Here is a 23,613-nt window from a genome sequence, read left to right as displayed (position 1 = left end):
GTTGAGTATTATATTTTTTAAAGTCACTTAATTGTTCTAAAAAGCCTTTCAAACGTGTCAATGACGTTATTCATTAGCATGATCATAGCGTAGCATAGCATCAATGCTAGCGTGTTATGGGCAACAACGACCCAACCTGTAAGAAAACGAAAGGACATGACTCCCGGATTATTTCACTTTTGACTGATAATCCATAGTTCATTTACAGTAATGTTACGACCTATCTGCCCTTGCAGTTACCACCGGTTTTAATAACGACGAAATTGTGAATTTCCAGAGCGTTTTACAACACACTCAGCAATCGACTCCTACGGACTTTCCCCTGAAGATGGCAGCAAAGATGGCAACATTTCCGGAAAGGTACTGGCTTGATGAAATTCATTCTGGACTCTCTATCCGACCACATAAAGACCTCGGGATACTTCGGTTTGGCTTTAGGGACCCTCTACTCACTACCACGTAAGTGTTATGTTGTTTGGAATTGTAGAAGAGGTATAAAAATAGCGTTTTGTAGCGGCGAAATTGATATGCCCTGCTGACTTCCAGGCTACGAGTTTTGACTGAAAACGGTACAATCGAACTTTCTCAAAACACATCCGAATGACATGATTTTGATGTCAACTCAACGTATTTACCCCCAATCATCCGTAAATCTAAAGTGCATTTTACTCCGGATAATTCCTTTAATTCATTTTAATTTAGCCAAGGTCTAGGTATCCTTTTTAATTTTGTTTTATTGTTGTGTGTGTGTGTGTGTGTGTGTGTGTGTGTGTGTGTGTGTGTGTGTGTGTGTGAGCGTGTTAGTGTATGTGTGTTGTGACTGTTATGTACTTATTTTTACTTTGTCATTATTATTCACTGTGTGCTGCTACCTTGGCCAGGGCTCCCTGATTAAATAAAGGTATAATAATAAAAAATAAAAAACAATTTCAAAAAAATCTAGCTGTATTTGAATTTAGGCCTACGTAAATAGCAGTCTAATGTATGGAATGGAACAAATAAACTACAAAATGCTGTAAAACTACAGTAATGGAGTTGGGAGTGGGGATCCCTCTTGCTCTGACTGCATACCCTTCATTTCCTTTCTACCACCTCCCTCTGCATAGCCTTACGTCGCTGACTCCACCTCCGCGGAGCTACCCTAGCTGGAGCCAGGAGTACCCACTGCCCCTGTTCTAAAAGAAGTGGACAGAGGAGCCCCACAGCTGTCCTCCTTGTTGTAGTCGCTAATCGGGTGCGACCGCGAACGCCATGGCTTCCGACGGCATGGATGAACGTTCTCCGTTGTTGTCAGCCCCCAATTCGGGGAATGTCACACCCACAGCACCGCCGTACCTGCAGGATAGCAGTCCAAGAGGTAAAATTGGCATTTCGGATGAGACGCACGACGTGCTGAATCATAGCCTGTGCACGCGTAGCATGTAGTGCAGCTTTGATTATTGTGTGAACCGATGCCATCATGGTCATCTAAGTTAAATGCAATAAAGGCAGACAATTTGTATGGAGACACCGCGATCCTTATCTAAAGATTTCAGAAATAGGGCTTTTTTAATCGGACTGTTTGTAAGCAGTGTAGATTATATGCATTACTAGGCTACTGGAGGTTTCTGGGAAATGTTGTGGCTGGGAATCATGTTAGGAAAAATAGGCTACTGGATCAGTGGTGTCGGAGGCCGGGGAAGAAAATGTTACAATGTTGCAATGGAAATGACAAACGGAGCCCACTAGCGGCCCGTTGTTATGCCCCGATACTCAGTCTATGAGCTTGCCCACCACGGGTGTCTACTTGCAAAATATTTTGTGAAAACCAAACCTTAATAATGCAATAATTTATCGGCTAATACATTGATCGATGTTTAAACGTGCATCATCGGCTGAAAAATGATGAGTGTTCGGCCGACTCGGACAATCAGTTTAGCCCTTCAAGGAGTCAGTTGTGGTTTTCGGTGTGTGCAGTCACGCATCAGAAATCAGCCAATCCTGTGTGTCAGTAGGCTATGAGATCCGTTAAGGACGTTTCATTAGAATATTGACTATGAGTGTCTTTTTTCTGTGTGACTGAAGACATGATTCCAGTAAATTGAAGTTGTCGCTTAAAACTGGACTATAGCCTACTGACCAGATTTATTTTGTGGTCACAATGTCATAATTAATATAATTATTAATGAAAGATTCATCTTTCACTAATATCTGTTGATATCTCCAACTAATGTTACTTCCAGGTAGAATCAGTGGGACACTCTCTTGAGTGTATGCTTTTATCTGACTTCCTCTCAGAATCACAAAGACCTATGATATGCCAGATCATTGAAATTAGGAGCCAAAACATTTCCTTATAAGATAGCCTTTTAGGCCTATAGAGCACCTCTGTAGTCGTGGCCCTGTAGTGCACCTCTGTCTTTGTCAGAGCATTTACAGATTTGCAATCTGTACCCCACCAATGACTCATGCCGATTCTGGAGCGATGGAATTTCACATCCAATTCATTCTTCAGGTTTTGATATTGTCTCACATCATTACAAGGAATGAATTGACACAATAAAGACAATAAGAACAGCAGTCCTCTTAGACTTACATTTATTGTAGCAAACACAAGGAACATCTAGGCCTACTGAGATGTATTTTGAACAAAGGTTTTCTATAAAGTGTGTGTGGGGGGGCTATAACAGTTGCATTGGCAGGTTTTGATTATTGGAGGGGATATAAGCCCCATCCCCGCTATAAGAGAAAGTGGATGCTTTTAAAGTGGATGCTCTTCAGATTTTACAAATCGGTATAGATGAGTGAATTTAACTTAAATACCAACTGTAGTGTGCTTTGCCAAACACGTTTATTTTGTCTAAGAATGGTTATTGTTCTTCAGGAAATGCACAATAAACCGTTTTGTCATTGCGCAGAAATGCCACATGCAAGAAAAAATGTCACCTTTGTGCCCATTATTTAGTCTCCAACTGGACCATATTTCACCATCTGATTAACATAAAGATTAAAACATTGGCCTGGAATTGCCTCTTTGGGTCAGCATTCCTCATCTGCAGACAAAATAGTCATTTAATTGGCCTGCAGCAGCAAGAGAGCCAACTAGCATTGTGTGTCTTTATGACCTAGTTTTTTCAAAACCCTGGATTATGATTCTTTCAAGATTTTGTATTTATTTGCCTAAAAATATTCGTCATTCTGTGTATAAAATGGATTATCTCGAGCTACTGACACACCAATGGTCACTAGTCTATTTGGATGCAGGGAACTATTGAGACCCTGCCACAATGGTGGTTGCCTGTGCTTAGGAAACCTCTGTGTATTCAGGTAATGTTTGAACTTGTGCAGCTTTGATACTGAAAGAATTGTTAATAAGCTTTATAGTCTACTGTATTTCTCCTGTCCTTGTCCTATGCAAGCATCCTTTGTTTATCCTTGAATTCAATGAAAGCCTGTCTTTTGCCTGTCTATAGCCTTTTGCCTATCACCAGGTGTGAAATGTTAATGTTTGTAGAACAGCATGTGTCCAGGCCTCTGAAGGACTTCACAGGAAAGGGGGTAGTTTTAATTAAAAGACAATAGAAGCTGGCCAAAAGGCCACATCCCTCACACACCACACCTTTACCTTGCATATTCATACTAGTAGGTCACTCCTTCTCTTTGTGTGTAACTTAAATTTGGTAGACTGTTTCTGTATAGTCAGAGAAGTCAGAGAATACTGAGAATCTGAAATCCAAGATGGGGTGAAACAAACATGTACTTCTCTCCCTTGAGGGCCACTGGCCCCTCATTGAAAAGAATAAAGCCTGGATCCTGATCTTGCATCGTCCTGATTGAGTCTTAAGAGAAATATGGTAGTAAAAAATATACTATCAATACTGAATGACTGCTTCACAAATCTATTGTGTAGGCAACAGTTCGCAAGTTTACTGACATTTGTCATATTTCTAGAGCCTATTAGCCTACAGCAGAAATGTAGGTAGCTCAAACTGCTTCATATTACTTCCACTTAAGTCATTTGCTAATGAAGCAGTGTTATATTTAAGATGTTTGTATGTATATACAATGCTATGTGTAAATTGGCCCTGTATAGAATTGTGGTAATTAGGTAATAGGGTGGTAGTAGAGTGGTAATTAGGCTAAACCTGAGAGTTGACTAATACAAATGATGGAAGCATGACTTTCTTTAAGTCTTACTGGTCCAAAGTTTAAGAAGTACAAGCTGATAATAGGCAAGGTACACTTCTCTCTTGGTGCCAGGTCACATTGAACCCACAATCCTTATCCATAATATTCAGTATGCTCTTTGAAAAATAATATTCTCAGACTTTTTTCACAGTAGAATCCTTCAAGGTTCTATGAAGAACCCTCAATTGTTTCTAGTTGACTAATGAATCTCAAATGAATGGTACTGTATTTTCGGATCCCTCTTGCACAGCATTGTGGGAAAGGATCTGGGGTGGTTGCAGAAGGAAGGGGAGGGCACTGTGAGCAGCTGGCTGTAGCTCTCCCAAGCTCAGTGGTGGATAAGAGACCTCTCAGTTTACATGCAGCTTTGGGGTGGTGGCCAGAGAAACCAAACACTTGCTTTTCTGAGTGTGCCAGAGCAGAACACATACTGACTCCGTATTGGCAATGCAGCTCTAAAGGCCTAAATAAATAGTGGTCATAGTAAACCACCTTCTGATGTTGTGATTCCGTGTTGTGGAAATTTGACATTTGTAATTGTAAATGAGCATACTGTGCGTTAAGGATTCCTTGGATATGAAAACATTCGGGTACCTGCTAATAATGTCTTTCCAGCTGAGCATCTTAACCTGCATTTCTCTGACAGGCAAATGTAAAGAAGAAATGTAACTCATTTTCTCATGCACAAAGGTTCTTAATTATGTGGTTTCATGTTTCATGATTGCCCACGTGAGACGGCTATATTAGGCTATATGCTGCACAAACGTATATATTTTTAAGCTTTCTTGCATTTCTTCCTTCAGCTTCCCCAGTTGTCTTGGGCCTTGTCATGTGTGTACATCCTCTTAGTCTTTATCACTCTATCGTCCCTGTTAGCGCTAACTTAACTTCTCTCTCATTCCCTCATTGCTAAATGATATACAGTGTAATACCATGTAATACTGAGATACTGAAGTCTATAACAATACCGTTGGCTTTTGCAAATCTGTGGATTCAGTTATGCCGAACATAGATCAAGGTCTAGCAGAGCAAGTGTTCCTGTCTAAGGAACACCTGCTGAGACCACAGTCTCAGGGGGATGATCTGACGTGGTATACAATCACTGTTTGTTGTATGGCCAGCAAGCTGCATATTATTGCAAATCATCCATATACATATAATTGAGGCTTTCCATTAAATCAGTCTAACAAAACAGCTTGTATACATTACACAAAACATTCCTGTCTGTCAATGCATCTCTCAAGAGAGGGATTGCAGACACATAAGAAGAGTTTTCTCTGGAAAGCATAAAATTCACTAGTAGACCCATCAAAAGATCCCTTTTCACTTTCTGAGCACAAAGCTAGTTGAGCAAAGGAGGAATTGAGATACTGGAGGAAAGAGCGAGAGTGGTCTTGAAGCTGAATTATTTTCAGCGTTTACAGTTGAGCGTTCTTACAATACTTTTCCACTACCATGGTGTTCTTGATGTGAAATAGTATTGTCAGAATCCATCAAAACAGTTTAGAATGTAGGTATCGTATAAGTATGAGGGTGTTAAAAGAATAACCTGGTGTTGTAAATAATGTAATTATAGTATAGATGCATTTTACTCTTTTCATTATGCACTGTTAGTGATCATGTAGTCAGTGGCTCCTGGTGAGGGTGGGGATGGCATCTGAGCACTGCAGACAACTTTACGTATTCTCTTCCTGATGTAGATGAATGAAATGTCCAAAAGACAAGGTAATTCATGCTCTCACTTCTCTCCTTAACCTCTGTTGTCACATGGGTTGAAAGAGTGAGGGGATTACGCATGAGTCACATGAAGAAAAGAAAACAACCCAGGATCATGTGGCTGCAGAGTAAGGAGCCTGCTGAGCTGTAGGATCATGCCACACACACACACACACACACACACACACACACACACACACACACACACACACTCACTCACTCACTCACCACCCCCCAACCACCCACACACACACACACACACACACACTCACCACCACCCACCCACACACACACACACACACACACACCACCGCCCAACCACCCACCCACACACACACTCACACACACACACACACACACTCACACACACACACACACACACACACACAGACACACACACACACACACTCACCACCCCCTAACCACCCACCCACACACACACACACACACACACACACACACACACTCACCCCCCCCCCCCAACCACCCACCCACACACACACACACACACACACACACACCACCCCCCATCCACCCACTCACACGCACACACACACACAGACACACACACACACACACTCACCACCCCCCATCCACCCACCCACACGCGCACACACACACACACACACACACACACACACACACTCACTTACCACCCCCCAACCACACACACACATACACACACACACACACACTCACTTACCACCCCCCAACCACACACACACACACACACATACACACACACACACACTCAAACACACACACACACACACACACACACACTCACCACCCTCCAACCACCCACCCACACACAGACACACACACACACACTCACCACCCCCCAACCACCCACCCACACACAGACACACACACACACACACACTCACCACACCCCAACCACCCCCCCCCCCCCCCCCCACACACACACACACATTCTCCTTAGATGGAGATATGTTAAGACAATTGTTTGTTGGGCCTCTGTGTTTTGAGGCAGTGGCCTCTGTCCAGGCACCCCCAGTGCTGACTAATGTTAGCCTTTGGAAGGTCGGAAGTGTCATCTTGTCACTGAGTCAGCACGAGCTCCTTGTCCGGCTACTTTAATGATGATATGATGAAGTGTCTCCATCACCGTAACTGTGCTCATTGGCCTTCAGCTAAGGTTGTGTCTTTATTCTGAGAGAGAACCATACTGACCCAATGTGTGATCTCAGACTAGTGACCTACTAATACATGTGTACTATATATCTGATGGGACATTTGACAGACTTTTTAGTGTGCCTTTATGGGTTGGATTTAGTGAGGTGCAGTCAATAAGAGGCAGAGTGGGCAGTGCTTACCCTGTGACAATATAGTCTATCCAGATAACAATCCAGATAATATAATAAATGCTAATTCATGTGTGTGTGTGGGTGTGTGTGTGTGTGTGTGTGTGTGTGTGTGTGTGTCTGCAGCTGAGCTACCTCCTCCATACACAGCCATTGCGAGTCCCGATGCAGGGGGAGTTCCGGTCATTAACTGCCGTGTCTGTCAGTCACTCATTAACCTGGATGGCAAGCTCCACCAGCACGTGGTGAAGTGCACCGTCTGCAATGAGGCCACGGTGAGACATTCACACGCATTTTGTGCATCCATTCAACCACACACACACACACACACACACATGCACATGCACTCAAGCACACACACACACACACACACACACACATATGTACTCAAGCACACACACACACACACACACACATGCACTCAAGCACACACACACACACACACACATCTCTGACGTACAGACTTACGTACATACTACTTTCTACTTTCTTATACACAAACCCTGATAATGAACTTCCCTTTCTCTCAAATTGGAAAAGAAACACACAATATCCTTTGGACCTGCTAACTCACAACACAGTTATTAATAATCATCCACTGTCATATATTCATATCAACCCTCCATCTAGGGTTTAAATGGGAATGTTGTACTGTTGAGGTATCCTTATTGTCATTTTGGGGGTCAGATAAGTAGCCGACAGAAGTAGCTGAGCTAAGTAGAGGTATCCACAGTAAGACACCTGGGTGCTTTTCATCTGTTTTTATCTGGTGTTTACTCTTTAGATATCTGATCCAGCAGAGTGTTAAGGCAATCTGTGTGTCTCTTTCAACACAGAGATATAGCAGTGGGTCGTCTATCTTTTCATCTGAGTTCTCGCTCCTGAGTTCAGCTACATTAAAATGTAGAATTTTGGGAGTGCTGTGGCCCAACTGGCTGCAGCGCCCGTACCATACACGGGTCCAAGTGCCCACGGGGACCCAGGCTCAAGTCTGACCCGGGTCATTCTCTGTTCCCCTCCTGTCTCTCTCTGCCAGTCATTTCCTGTCAGTCTCTCACTGTCCCATCAAAACTAAAAAATAAAAGGCAGCAACATTTTTATTTATTTATTTTTCCATATGCACCCATGTATCTGTGTGGTCATTAGAAATATCTTCTTTAGCCAGGTGCATATCTAGGCCATTTTTTTTGTTTTAAGAGCTCAGACACCGGCCTTGCTGTCGAGCTGGTAGCTGAAGCTGGGAGGCTGACTGTGCTCTTGTGTTGCCCAACAGTCAAATCTCAGCTGAGAAGGATCAGAATATGCAGTCATTCCATGTAGGACTGACCTCAATAAGAGGTTTTAACAGTTGTGTGACTCTGCTCTGTCTAAATTCAAACACGCAAGGATTCCAAATTTCAAAGTCTCCATTTTCATGACTTGGCACAACACAAAATTTGTAGCCTGGCAGTACCCGCATTCTGTGCATTTGGCCACTGAGCGTACATTACGTCCCAGTAGCAGTATTAGCTTAGAGCTATGCCAAAGCAGCGCATTAAATCTGAAGTGGTTGCATTCCCAGTAATGTTAGTCCATTTTTTTCTCTCTCCCCACAGCCAATCAAAAACCCCCCAACTGGAAAGAAGTACGTGAGATGTCCCTGCAACTGCCTGCTTATCTGTAAAGACACGTCCAGACGAATAGGGTGCCCCCGGCCCAACTGGTAAATGTGACGTGATGGTTTTTGTCAGATTTGTGTGTGTGTGTGAGAGAGAGAGAGAGAGAGAGAGTGTGAGAGTGAGAGAGAGAGAGAGAGAGAGAGAGAGAGAGAGAGAGAGAGAGAGAGAGAGAGAGTATATACATGCACTAGTAAGACACACCAGGAGAATATGAGTCCATGCATGTCTGGGTGAGTGACAGACCTAATGTACAACAAACATGGTATTCTCAGGCATGGTGAAGACTAAAGGGGCCTTCACACAACATCCACACATAAACTATAAAGGTAACTACATGAAGAAAGATATCATCAGGGATCACTTTCAGAGCGATTTTGAGACTGTTAAAAAGCTGATAGTCCATCAAATCTTAGACATTACATTCATCAACACAAGTAGAGACTTTTTTTTGCCATTGGTCACTATGGACACTTTTATTGTTATAGTTACAGTTAGTTTTATAATTATTTTACCTGGTTTGAACTGCCCTAATGCTTTAAGAAGCATGTATTAATTAGACCCTGCCCACCTTTCATTCTCTACAAAATATCAACTCCATGGCAGACAAACCACAGTAGACAGCTGAGTTACCAGGTTAATAATGTGCACAGCAAGAAAGCAGGGATGGGCAAAACCCATCAGAATTATTGGTAACACTTTACTGGTGAGTTCATGACACATTCAGAGCAGCTGTCATAAACTGCACATAAAGTATTCATGACTGTTTCATGAGACATGACTCAACATTCATACCAAACCTTTCATGAATGTGGAAGACAGAATGACAACAACTTACAAAAGTCCAACAATCACAAAGGTAAACTAGCCTACATTCAGCTGACCCGTATTTGTGTAACCTGGAACAGTTGGACATTCCCAGTAGCAAAAGATGAGAAATCATCTGCAAAGGTTACAAAATAAAACAAATACATTTTTATGAAACAAACATTATTTGCTTGACCATGTTCTGTCTTTTTGGCACGGAAGTAGCCCATTGACTCAGATGTAAAGTGATCAGGTAAGAGGTTTGGAACAAAAACTGGTTTGCGATTGTTGGACTTCTATTTTGACAAGTTGTTGTCGTTCTGTCTTCCACATTCATGAAAGGTTTGGTATGAATGTTGAGTCATGTCTCATGAAACAGTCGTGAATGCTTTATGTGCAGTTTATGACAGCTGCTATGAATGTGTTATGAACTCACCCGTCAAGTAAAGTGTTACCGAATTATTGATCACCATCAGGGTGGAGTTGTTAGGAAGGAGGGAGTTGGATGCATAATCACTCATGAAGCCAATCAACCAAAAGCCCAACCAGTAAACCACTCTGCATGAGCATCTTTTCCTGAGACACAGTTTCTTTGACATCATCAAGTGTCGCCTCTGCTTCCCCCAGTAGACGCATCATCAACTTGAGCCCAGTGATGGTGATCCCGGAGGAGCAGCCTGCGCAGCCCGCCTTACCTGTGCAGCCCGAGGGCATGCGCGTGGTGTGCGGCCACTGCGGCAACACGTTCCTGGTAAGCACCTTCGGCTGGACAAACACAACCTAACCACATGCTCATCTTGTTTTTTTTGTTTTTTTTCACGTGCATACTGTATATAACGCAAGATAAATGCGTGGATCACTTAATCTCATCATATTCTGTGTGAGCTCTTCTGAGTGTTCTGTAGTTGTGTTCTGTAGTGTGTGAATGTAAGTGGATCTATGGATGGGTGTGTTTTTGGTCTTTAGGTCTAGGCTGAGTTGTTTTATGTTAACCTACTCTTAACCTGTGTATGTTCATGTTACAGTGTCAAAATATCTGTTGAACTGTTTGCGGATGGCAGTAGCCATGCGATATGTTCCATATTGATCCCTATAGAACCATGCCCCTAATCCTTCTACATATATGATTTCATCAACCTCCTGGTATGCATTTGAAGAATGTGTCTGTTTGTGTGTGTGTGTGTGTGTGTGTGTGTGTGTGTGTGTGTGTGTGTGTGTGTGTGTCTGTGTGTGTGTGTCTGTCTGTCTGTCTGTCTGTCTGTCTGTCTGTGTGCGTGCGTGTGTCTGTGTGTGTGTGTGCGTGTTTATGTGTGCATGCCAATGTGTGCGTGGGAGGAGGATGTTTGCCCTTTGATAGAATTAGCAGAATTGTTGATAGACAGAAATAGCTGATGCTTGATGTTGGGGCAAACAGTAGCCATGTTACATGTTCTGAATGGGTGCCTGTTGTGCCTCTGGCGTCTAGGGCAGTGACGACGCCCCTGTATCCCAGCATGCATCTGACCTCCCTGCTGAGGGCTCCTCCTCTTCCTCCAAGAGCTCTCAGGTTGAATGTCCCCCAACAGTCCACTCTGATTGGATTGAACAGTGTTTCCGTTTTTTTGTTTCCTAATACTAGTTTGGAATCACACGATTGAAGTTTGTTTAACCCTCAAATCAGTGAAAGTGCTGTGCTGTGCTGCCCTACAATGGCCAGGTGCGGTGACCACTCACTGAATGATGTGGATATTTGTGCCTGTTGCTTGTCTGCAATCATCTGAGACATGACTATGAAACTAGAGCTAGGAGGAGTTCAACATCTAACCACTCACACCGTCACTGCCTTTTACATCTAAACCGTGTTAACGTCACTAATAACAACCTTAATGCATAGTGGTTTAATGAGAAACAAACTGTCGTCTGTAAGCTTCACCCCTGTCAACACAAAATGATTTAAAACCCAATTGCATACAGTTGTTTTGAAAAGGATGTCGATGTTCTTGTGTGAACATCCTGAAATACTCACCTGGAAATCACAGAAAGATTTTCACTGTAACCCAATAGTTTGTGCCTTGTCTCTTTGCTCACGACTATGTGTATGTGTGTGTGAGAGAGAGAGAGTGTGTGTGTAAGAGAGAATGTAGCATTGTGTCTAGAACTGTGTTTGTACAAGTGTTTGTGTGTTGTGTTTTATATATATTGTGTGCATTAACTCCATCCGTCATTCCTTTCTCAACAGTGGATGGAGCTGCGCTTCAACACTTTAGCCAAGTGCCCACACTGCAAAAAAATGTGAGTGCCTGAATCTCTACTTCCATAGGGGCAGTATGACCCCAGTAGCCTCTGGGCCTGAGATTGGAATCAGTCCAAGTTTTCTGCTCAGCAGGAGCCCTTTAGTATTTGTTCTCTCTCTCACAGGTCTATGCAAGAGGGTTAGGCTATGGGTTGGTAGCTTCAACCATCTATAGCATCAGCTGAAATTGGTCTCCCACAGGCTGGTTTAAACCATGCCCTCCTGACGGAACAGCCTAACTGTGCCATAGTGTTAGAGTTGGGCCCCCGGGGTATGTGGTGGTGTCTGAGAATGCTACTTACCTACTGGGGTGAAGTCACATGCACTGCGAGCAGCATTAGAGTGACGCAGAGGAAGCGATAGCCATGTGAGATAGAGAGGGATGTTGAAACGTGAAACTAACACTCACACTCAATGTCTAGAGGAAATGGCAAAATGGGAAGAAGGACAGAGACTAAAGAGAAATGACAGACAGAAGAAGGAGTGAGAGAGAGAGAGGGGGGGGGGGGTTGAAAGCCAGAGGAAAAAAGCACCAGAAAAGTGAGATTAGGGAGTATTGTATTAAGCTATCTGGTTCTGATTTTGTTGGGATTTTACAAGAATGTTTCCCCAATCCAATCACATGAGGAGCATGTGAGAGGATTTCAAGGAGTTGAGAGAGAGAGAGAGAGAGAGAGAGAGTGTGTGTGTGTGTGTGTGTGTGTGTGTGTGTGTGTGTGTGTGTGTGTGTGTGTAGAAGCGCCATAATTCCATAACTACTAGAACTGCTGTGTCATTTTGACTCCTAGACTTTAAACTACTGTATATTCAACCTGCGTGGCTGTATTTTTTCAGTCAATGTACAGGCAGCTTTATAAACAGTCAAAATGACCTTTGTCGCAGTTCTAGTGTTAAAGTGTGTAATAGTAAAAAAACCCTCCCCCAGCCACAATAAAGCTATTTTAGATCCTTTAAGGGCTAGATATAAGTAAACAAACATAACTCTAAATCCCTGCTTTTAACATGCCATGTACTGTCCTATCAGAAACGTATACAATCTATTGAAGAGGCATGACAATAGCTGAGCTGAACTAAATTCACCAAAAAACATACACATGCTCATGTGTAAGGCGAAGAAAATAATATGGTTGCCTGTTAATAATAAGATGGAGATGTTGCGTTGATTGATGACAAAATGTATACTCTGTTCACACAAAATGTTTTAAGCCTTGAATGATTTTTCAATGATTAAATTGAATCTAAAAAGACATACAAACATGTTTACAACTGTTTGTGAAGCATTTTCCTTGTCATTGAGAAACCTCTCGTGATCGGGGGATATTTAACAAGTACATATAACATATCAAGTATGGATGGCACCCCGGTGGATCTAGCCAATCAGGAATGGGGTTTCACTCCAGTTGGTCTTGTGTGGGGGGTGTTGACTGGCGAAGGCTCAGGCCACCCTCAGCATTACCTCACAGCCTCACATGATAAACAGGAAGAGTGATTCAGCGCAGAGCTGGCCTGCCGTGAGCCTGGCTATCCTGTTGACTGTAGGCTCCAGTTAGCATTACACAGCAATACCACATTGTCATGCTGTTAGCGGCCCCTGGCCATACACCTCATGGCTATAAACGGGGAAACTAAGAGCAAGAGCAAGGTTTCTTAAATTCAGACCCTTGGCAAAGAATACAGATATATATATATATATATATATATACAGGAAATATACTGTATATATATATGTGTGTGTGTGTATTGTATTGTATTGTATTGTATTGTATTGTATTGTATTGTATTGTATAGGCTGTTTCAGAATAATATCTAACTACTGTGACTTTGGCACATATTATTTTGCATACAGTAGGTCTTTTACAAATCAGTATACAAGTTGCCAGAGGTGGAAAAAGTACACAAATATTGTACTCAAGTAAAAGTACCAATACCTTGATGAAACATTACTCAAGTACAAGTTAAAATACCGATCTGAAAATGTACTCAAGTAAAAGTAAAAAGTAGTTCATTTAAAACTTTAAGTAAAAGTTACTTAGTTACTTTTTTTTTTTTTTGGGGGGGGGGGGGGTACCAGAACAACCAGTTTTACCAAAGACTTTCTAATGAGGAGATACAGCACTCAAAAAATCCTCCATAGTAATGCATGGGGTTAGTTTGTAACGCCAATATGGCAGTTGTCTACACATCATATGTCTACACATATCACAACCCTTCCGCGGCAAAACGTCGACATGTGAATACATTGAGCCAATCATGTCGTGTGTTGTAAAATACATTGAGCCAATCATGTGGTGTGCTGTGAAGACATCGTGCCAATCATCTGTTGTGATCTCGCTGCTGGAGCAAGATTGGTGTCGTGAAGCCTTACGCACACGCATTTCTGCTGAAATAGATGCACGATAAGTGCCCAAAAAGTGTTGCAATATGGCCGCTGAGTGGAGGTACTTGCCTGAAAAGGACGTTGGAGATCTATGTGAAAAATCACCGGAGTTCTCCTTTAAGTTTGAGCAGTAGTTGATTTTCAAAGTTAGTTGCACTCATCCTTGGGTCGCTTTGCAGTGAACAGTAATCCAGCACAACTGAAAAGCCCCTCACAGGCAGCTGAGGCAGGCAGGCCAATATTGAGTTGCAGAGAGTTTTTTTTATATTTGGAAACGAGCAGAAGGTTCAGCAGATTAAAGGGCGTCGTACTGGGGGGGAAAGTGGGAAGTATAGGGCCCCAATGGAAGAGAGGGCCCTTGAAAAGTGGAATACAGGGGGCACAACATTTTCACCAGGCATTAGTAATAACTCAGGTAATCCACACATAAAAAATCCAAAGTCCATAAGTAGAGTCATGTAATGAAGTGGAATAACACAGGGGAAAAGTATTGAACACGCTAAGAAAAAACACTAAGGCAAGGAAAGGGAAGGAACGAGCTGGAATCTGTATAGAGAGTAGTTATCCTTTCTATCTGTGCAAATTAATATAAGCTTGGTTAGTACCCTACATATTGATGGGCTATAAAAAGGTTTTTCATTACCAAGGTGTCACACAAGAAACATTTCATGATGGATAAAAGCAAAAAGCTCTCCCAAGACCTTTGCAACCTTATTGTTGCAAAACATATCAATGAAACTGGTTACAGATGCATTTCAAAACATCAGAATCTTCCAGTAAGCAGCATGGGAGCCATTATCTGCAAGTGGAAGAAACATCACTGCGTCATCAACCAGCCATGCACAGGATCTCCTCGTAATATTTCTGACCAGGGAGTCAGAAGGATAGTCAATTCCAAGAGCCAAGGACCACTCGGAGAAAGCTCCAGAAAGATTTGAAGGCAGCCAATTCAATTAAATAGTTCTGGAAGTAACTAAAGATCAGGATTCACAAGAGGGACCCCTGGAATCTGTTTAGAACAATGGGCCAAAATCAGACCTAATACTGCGACCAATACGTTTTGTCATACAGGAAATGTCTTGAAGCTGTCTTTACAAACAAAGGCTTTTCCACAAAGTATTGAAGAAATTTCAGTAGGCACGTTCAATACTTTTTTCCTGTGTCATTCCACTTTAATACACAAAACTCTTATGTTTGGATTTTTTATATGTGTGTTAATATAATGTGTGGTGAAAATTTCGAATAGACTCACTGGAAGTTTAGGCTAATTACTGAAAAAAAAAAAAAAAAGCGTTCAATACTAGCCTAGAAATCTAGACGCACCCTAGCGGCGGCAAATTAATTTGCTCAGCCTGTACGTCTAGTATCAAACCATAGGGATTTCTATTGGCTGACGCCGTGGACTTCATCCAATCACAGCGCTCTATTTTGTTAGAGAGTCTTAAGGCGGGCTTAACAGGATAACGACAGTCCTGCGACTGTGAACAACAAGAAAGGTGGCTATGGCGAACGAAGAGTGGTTGTTTGAATCGGCGTTGGCGTCAACTTTGGAGGAGTCGGACTTGTGCTTTTCTTTGAAAGTTGGTGAATGGTTCGATTCCAGACTATACATTTCAATGATATAGGATGGCCCGCCAGGCTAGTTCAATACTTATTTCCACCATATATTTATTTTACCTGAATATTTTAACTTCCAAATTAAATGTCAAAATGAATGTCAGACGAAATTTAAAGTTTGACTGACTGGATTTTGTATACAAATCATAGTGAAAACTGTGTAAGGTCACTCTCACTCTCCCTTGCTAAAGAGCTAATGGTTTAGTCCGCCTGCAGGATTCATAAGGTAGTCTAGGCCTATCTTTTGTTTATTTAGTTGAGCATCGCTAGTAGTGGACCGCTAATTGTTTCGCTGCTGGTGCAATGTCTTTCTCCAAGAAAGCCAAGTCAGGTTACTAAAAACAAAGGCCAAAACAGGAAAAAGAGACATCAAAATGAGGGGAAACAACTGCTAATAAACTTCTTTCCAAAGAAAGGTGAGCACAAACGTCAAAACACGAAATCCCATGGTGTTTGCTTAAATATCTCCGCAATCATTAGTGCTAAAACAAACTGAGACAACCAATTCTGCATGGCGCCAGCTTGATTCATGTCCTGTTGTAGGTTACATGCTGATCATCATCACTAGTGGTTTAGGGCGCGATTTTTTTCTCTCCCTTTCCGTTTTCGTTAGTCTTAACTTTTCTTTTTACTCAAGTAACGGATGGGATTTTTGATGTAGCGAAGTTCAATACTTCACTCAAAATGTAATCAAGTAAAATTTAAAATACCGATTTTATAAACTACTTAAAAAATACAAAAAACACAGAAAAACTACTCAATACAGTAACGTGAGTAAATGTATTTCGTTACTTTCCACCTCTGCAAGTTGCTAACAGTAGTTTATGCATGAAACGGTGGTGTGGTGAAGAATATTGATCGGAGAGCTATAACTTGCACTGTATAGCTACAGTTTGATGATTTAACATAGTGTGCTGCATGTGAGTGAGTGATTTGAAAGTGTGTTGTGGATTGACCATGTGTCCTGCCCTGTGTGCAGATCCTCTGTAGGCAGTGCCCTTCCTCGGAGGCGCTGTTGTGCTTACATCACAGTAGGCATGATCTGTGTCTTTATTGGCGTTGGACTGACGGTAAGCACTCTTCACAACACCCTACATATGACCCTGCTTGTACATTACTCCTTACTTGAAGCCTGTAGAGGTTCAGTTTAGGAGTCTTTCTATGGTAGCGCTCGCTGGCCATATGGGTTGTTACTCGCCTGTGGATTTTCAGAAATGAAATTTCATAAATGCACTGCATGCTATATTTTCTTTGTGGCGTCATGAATTGTGTCAGAGTTGTTGGGAGTTCCACTTCTGCCTCTTCACTTCTGTCTTCGTTTTCTCTTTGCTCTCTCTCTCAACACCTTTTCAGGTGGGGACTCAGGAATTCGCCAGTCGCTACCATGCTACCTATGTTTCTTGGGCCTTCGCTTACCTTTTGGGTCTGATCTGCCTCATAAGAGCCTGCTACTGGGGTGCCATCAAAGTCAGCTATCCTGAGAACACCTTTGCATAGTCTGGGAACCACACGAACACCCCACTGTTTAAGTTGTCAGTCTGGTCAGACATGATGCGCAGGTATGAACTTAACATCGTCAGTCCAGGTAACACGGAGTCATGATCCAGTTCAGGTTCTTTACAGTAGAGCAATCTGAAAATAATCTGAAAATCGTCCTCAGTATTAATTACTTAAAGAATAACTTGTGAAATTGATTGTAGTCTTAAAAAAAACAATGATACATTGATTACATACGTTACGTATTGAAGTGTCTGAATCACCTGTAATATTAATATGGAGCTGCAGCGCCATCTGGATTTGGCCCACCTGGACTGGTATGACCCCTGCCCAACGGACTTGTACACATTCTAGGAACTCCGTTTTTGTTACCAACCAGACCAAATGAGGCTATCTTTTATTATCAAATTGCCCATTGCACTACAATTTTATGCAATTCTTTTGTTCAGTTGCTGCTAGGTGAAACAGCTATGAAAAGCTGAAAAGTCCTCATGTATTGTATGTGATTGATTATCCATGCTTACGACCGCGGTACATTAAAGAGGAAAAGTATTGTAAATGTCCCCAAGGTACTTTAAAAGTCATTCAATAACTGACTGTATAAGTGTTTTTGTGCCAATTTCGCCAACAAAATGTCTTTTCTGAGCAGATCCTTGCAGGGAGACTGTTCATTTTAAAAAGTGACATACCAGGCTTACTTTTTTGCATTCACTGTGAGCCATGTTATTTGTTTTCATGAACTTCATAACGTTCTCTCGTAATTACACCTCATAATTCTATCTGCCTTCATTACTGACAGTATTAAAATTCTGCTGCATAAAACGATCATGATTGCATGATTATTTTTTTTTATTTTTTTAAAGTACACATGTATAAACACCAGTGTTATTTTAATTGTTTTCTTTTAGGCACTGAAATGGTACCACTGCTGTCATATGTCTCTGCTGTGTGTAGACAGTAAAAAGCCTCCCTGCTTCTTGCCTGTTTCCTAAATCCAGTTGAAACCTTGCTAGCTAGACGCAGAGTAGAACAGCGTTCTGTTGAGATCAACAGACACAACAACTGCATCTAATCTTGTTCTGAATGTGATGACACTGAAGCTCTTTGTACATAGTTATTTCAGCACATTGAAACTGTAGCTTGAGTTGAAATACTGCTTGGGTCTTTTTGAAAATGATGATAATTTACCAATAAAATTAGAAAATAACTTGGCTCTGCTTCTACCATTTTATCTGCTCCTCCCGAACTTAATTTTATCTGTTGGAGTATCAATGTATTCATCATATAGTGTGGTTTGCTGTGTTTTCAGTGTTTTGTGCTTCTGTGTCTTCCATCTCATAGGACCAGAGGAGCCATCTCAGGTTTTTTCTATATTAGGGTCCACATGCATTCCTGAGGCTAAACTTGGGTCCTGACAGGCCTAGCAACTTGGCTATTTCCATCAGCCATTTGTTATAGCTATTTCTTAGGATAGACAAATTTGTCATCAAGGTTTTGACCAAATATTTAATTGCCTGGCCCCGCCCGCCTAGTATCTCCGCTCATTTTAATTTCACTGAGATACTAGTCCGGCTCCTCTCAATGTCTTTACGTTTCCCTCACCCACTAGGATGGAGGGCCAATCAGCAACAATCAAAATTAAAAGTGACTGTGGTAAATGATAGAAATGCCTGCTAACACCAAAAAATTGCAGTCAGATGAATGTGTACATTTATACAGCAAAGGTAAATACATTGATTTCTAACTTCTGATACAGTTTATTATCAGTTTGTAAAGGTTAGGCGAAGTAACGTTAGGAATCCCTGATAAATGTGACATGGTTAAGTTGCAACCAATGATTTCAAAGCAAATGCAAAGTCTATGTCCATTACGATGCTATGTTTGGAAACATTTTCCAATTGTGAGTAGCCTACCTCTGAAACCGGTATTATTTTTATGCTGAGGTAACAATTTTAAATGATGTTTATAAAAAAAATGACTCAAAGGAAATTACTCCATAGCTTGATGGACCTCTTAAGTTCAGATGAAAAGCATTTTTGAAATCCATTTTTACACAATGCAATTGCATGCTGATGACTACACTGAATATGGGATTAATTAGTTAGCCCCATTAGCAAAAGTAATAATGTATGGAAAGCATAACATTCAAGCAGTGTTTTGTTAAGAGTTATCCTTAATCACACCAAAAGTTCTTAGCTAAGATTTTCAGCATGAGACTTTCCAAAACTGTTTATGGTTGTTCTAATGTAAGCATAATGTCAGGGCTGATAGCTCACAGATATATCTGTATAACAGTAAATCAGGTCCACTGTTGATTGTGCACAAGGGTGCAGTCAGATTAACCTTAGAATAATAAGGTTCTATCTGACATTTTTGACAAAATGGAGTTTTTTACATATTTGTATTCTTTGAAAGTTTCTTAAGTTCAGAGGTGTTTCTTTAAGTTGTATACATATTTGGACTTTATATCAAAAAGAACTTGTTCCATTTACCATGTAACTCTATGGAATTCTAAAACTTTGAAGCTCAATATCTCATAACTACTCAAAACGCTGATAGAACCTTATTATTCTAAGGTAGCGTAATATTATCATTTATATGTAATACTAATAATAATATTTTATGAAAATGGGGTGGTGCCCCCTCAAATACAATAAATGGCCATTTAGTGTTACTGTCATATAATACGTTTCTGTATTTTACTGTTCCCAGGAAAAGGGTCCAAATTACAGCAGTATGAACATAAATTGAATGAATGAATATGCCACACATGGCATGTAATGGTATAATAAGAGTGAGGTTGATAAACTTATCTCTCTTTCTCTGCTTTCTTCTGACATTACATTAGTGATGTATTTTCTTATGTGCCCTAATGCCCCCTCTGTTACAGAGCCCCTAATGGGACATGAGCAAAAAAAAAAATCTAAAGTTTAGTTTCATGTGCTCACGTGAAACTTTCATGTGCTCACCTGAAACTTTCATGTGCACACGTGAAACTTTCATGTGAGCACTTGAAAGTTTCACGTGAGCACATGAAAGTTTTGTGTGCGCACGCAAAACCTTTTCACATGAAACTTTCATGTGCGCACATGAAAGTTTCACGTGTGCACATGAAAGTTTCACGTGAGCACATGAAACTAAACTTTAGATTTTTTGCTCATGTCCCCTTAGGGGCTCCGTACTCTGTCACTGAATTCTGTTATATGGTCTTTTATGCTCCCATCGTATAATTCAAGACAGTGCTTTCTGGAAGGCACTAGGGTTAGGGTGGTTAGGGTTAGGGTTAGGTGCCTTGAAGTCAACGGTGGCAGCACTGCCTTGAAGTCGACAGTGGGAGTCCAAAAGACCATCAAGCTGAATTCTGCAGCCTGTGTAATCTAATGAGCTGATAATAGAAGTATAAGTCAGAGCACGTCTTGCAAATGTTGCACGTGTAGTCTGCAGCTGATAATCAGCTTGATTATCTCTAGGGTTGACAAGCTGTTTGCTAGGGTTGGCAAGCTGTTTTTCATAGGGTGTATTTTTGAAAAAGAGCCACAGGGTGGCAGTGTTCCTTGAATGTTTACAGGGAATCTCTTAGATCACAGAGAAATCATATCATGGTGGTGTGTTACACCCTTTCCTGAAGAACAGGAGATACAGGAATCTCTGATAAATGTGACATGGTTAAGTTGCAACCAATGATTTCAAAGCAAATGCAAAGTCTATGTCCATTACGATGCTATGTTTGGAAACATTTTCCAATTGTGAGTAGCCTACCTCTTCACAAAGTGAAATTAAGTGAGTCTGGTGAAACCGGTATTATTTTTATGCTGAGGTAACAATTTTAAATGTTGTTTATAAAAAAAATGACTCCATAGCTTGATGGACCTCTTAATTTCAGATGAAAAGCATTTTTGAAATCCATTTTTACACAATGCAATTGCATGCTGATGACTACACTGAATATGGGATTAATTATACAGTTACTATAGCCCCATTAGCAAAAGTAATGATGTATGGAAAGCATAATATTCAAGCAGTGTTTAGTTAAGAGTTATCCTTAATCACACCAAAAATTCTTAGCTAAGATAGAATTCAGGCAGAACTTTCAACATTAGGGGAAATATTAATTGATTTCAGTAATAACTTGAAGTGATACAGCAGCTTCATCGGATGGGAGAAAGGATCCGCAGTGGCTGCCAAATGAGTGCCATTACCGTTCTCTTTGTGAGGGCACGAGACAACTTGGCTGTTCCAGTTGTTCTGCTTTCTGGATCCCATCAAGAATCCATATATTTCAACCAATATTCAATGGATCAAGAAGATGCCAGCCAGGTGATTTCTTCTTGGGCAAGCAGACTTTTGACTTTTCTCTCTGGGCTGATAGTGCAGATATTCTCTTGTGTCCATTCATGGATGGAAATGAAAGACTCATCTCAATGGTGAGATGTTCAAGCAAATGTGCTTGATTAGGTAGGTAGATTAAAGCTTTCCAGCTGTAATATTGAGTGAGTTATTAGAGAGGAAATGGTCTTTTATATGTTTCAGCAGTCACGTTTTGTAAACCACACTTACATTTACATTCTGCTGTCCATGGTACTAAGCATGAAAAGTTTGTCTGATGAAAATACACAGGAGTGGAACGTAACATCCACACAAACAGCTGTAGTAAACGGTACCTGATATGGCTGCCACATGGCGTTACCTGTGTATGTGAAAAAAGTCCTCTCCCTACAACCGCAAATCACGATTCACATGTCCTTTCTTGTCTCTTCTCCTGCAACTCCTTGTAGCTTTACATCTCTCTTTGGTTACTAAATGATTGATTAACAAATAATGCAATAATATACAACTGCTCTATGTGTTTGAACTACAAAACAAAATAAATCTATGTACAATTAGCCTATAAACAAAAAGCATATTACATTATGAATGTGTAATACTGTGTTAATGAATGTGACATAAACAACATTACAACCTGCACAAAATATCATTATCCACATGCCAAACACCATGAAGATTTTGTGTCTGCACAAATGTATGTTCACTACTTCACTGCAACAGTGCAACAACAGGCAAAGTATATATAGTGAAAAATGTGCACTCAACCATCAAACCAATATCCCAAAACCCTCAGAGCCCAACCACTTCCGACCAGTCGTACGCACACCAATAATTATTAAACAAATCCTTCACCACATCCTGCTATCCATCAGACCCAAACAAGGAGTGGAGGATGCAGTGGCTTGCCCTCTCTAAACCCTCCTTCAGCACACACAGACACCTGCAACTTCGCATCAGTCCTCTATGTCAACTTCAGCTCCACGCTCAACATAATCCAATCACTGCCACTCAGAGACATGCACAGCAAAACTGCAAACTGAAAGCTCTGTCTGGTTCCCCCCCCCCCCCCCCCCCCCTCCCACCTCCTGCTGTTGCTTTACAAAAGCATAATTCAACTCATCCTGCTCCCCCTGTTTCTTCACAATGTCAGCCGTCACCTCCAAAAACAAACTCATTAAAAAACACACACTGCCGCCAAGACAATAGGCCTAGTCTCCCTACTCCCAAGCTATCAGGCATACAGTAAATGATAGCCATCACATACCTACCACGAACAATAGCAAATGACACAGACCACTCCTGAAGCTCTTGAAGACCCAACTCTTCTAAGGATAGGCTACCTCTTCTCCTAGCACTTCTAACAACACACACTTACCATGCACTTCCATCTCTTCTCTCCTCTGCCTCCTTCTCTTACTACTCCAACCATACTGACTATTACTTATAATGTCTGCACTCTTATCCTCTAGTAATTGTATTGACACATGCAGTAGTAATTCCTTGCTAAGGGCTCCTCTGCACTGTAGAAATATTATTCTCTTTCTGTATTATTCTCTTTTAAATGTGCACAGTGGGTGAAATCAGCTCTTGTCATTCTATTACAAATTCATAAACACATGGAATGATATCTTTTATGTTTTTTCCCCCCCAACAATAATGTGTAATAGTATTTTACCTGCCATTCTATCATCAAGCAACCTCTGCACTCCCTTTCTCTGTCAGTTATTTAACCTTTTGGCATATGTTTACAGTTGATTGTTATTTAACCTTTTGGCATACTATTCAGTAAATGTTTTGGACAACAGTGAGTGATACTTTTAGCAAAATTATGTCTTGATATTGGTAGCCTATGCC

At 41.2% G+C, this 23,613-nt stretch overlaps 1 protein-coding gene across 2 annotated transcripts; it reads left to right on the top strand.

Moving 5' to 3' along the window:
• Positions 1-1,083: 1,083 nt before the first annotated feature.
• On the top strand, positions 1,084-18,327 carry pip4p2 (phosphatidylinositol-4,5-bisphosphate 4-phosphatase 2). 2 transcript variants are annotated; one of them, XM_042077215.1, is made up of 8 exons: positions 1,084-1,357; positions 7,335-7,483; positions 8,804-8,910; positions 10,298-10,421; positions 11,136-11,216; positions 11,889-11,941; positions 16,916-17,006; positions 17,290-18,327. In XM_042077215.1, the coding sequence occupies exons 1-8, from the start codon at positions 1,252-1,254 to the stop codon at positions 17,431-17,433; spliced, it is 855 nt and encodes a 284-aa protein (XP_041933149.1). In that variant the 5' UTR covers positions 1,084-1,251; the 3' UTR covers positions 17,434-18,327. The 2 variants fall into 2 exon arrangements, with proteins under 2 accessions (XP_041933149.1, XP_041933150.1); XM_042077216.1 differs by lacking the exon at positions 11,136-11,216 and having other exon boundaries at positions 1,087-1,357.
• Positions 18,328-23,613: the final 5,286 nt, after the last annotated feature.

The sequence above is a fragment of the Alosa sapidissima genome, chromosome 21 (assembly GCF_018492685.1).
Source record: "Alosa sapidissima isolate fAloSap1 chromosome 21, fAloSap1.pri, whole genome shotgun sequence".
NCBI lineage: Eukaryota > Metazoa > Chordata > Actinopteri > Clupeiformes > Clupeidae > Alosa > Alosa sapidissima.
The sequence above is the reverse complement of the archived record's forward strand: the minus strand, read 5'-3'. Positions and strand labels throughout refer to the sequence as shown.

What these genes read in the sequence shown, in the direction of transcription:
- pip4p2 (XM_042077215.1), top strand. Translation starts at nt 1,252, where the DNA reads ATGGCTTCCGACGGCATGGATGAACGTTCTCCGTTGTTGTCAGCCCCC. An exon ending in CTTCCTCCAAGAGCTCTCAG is followed by an intron (nt 11,217 to 11,888) that starts GTTGAATGTCCC and finishes CTTTCTCAACAG; the next exon opens with TGGATGGAGCTGCGCTTCAA. An exon ending in TTATTGGCGTTGGACTGACG is followed by an intron (nt 17,007 to 17,289) that starts GTAAGCACTCTT and finishes ACACCTTTTCAG; the next exon opens with GTGGGGACTCAGGAATTCGC.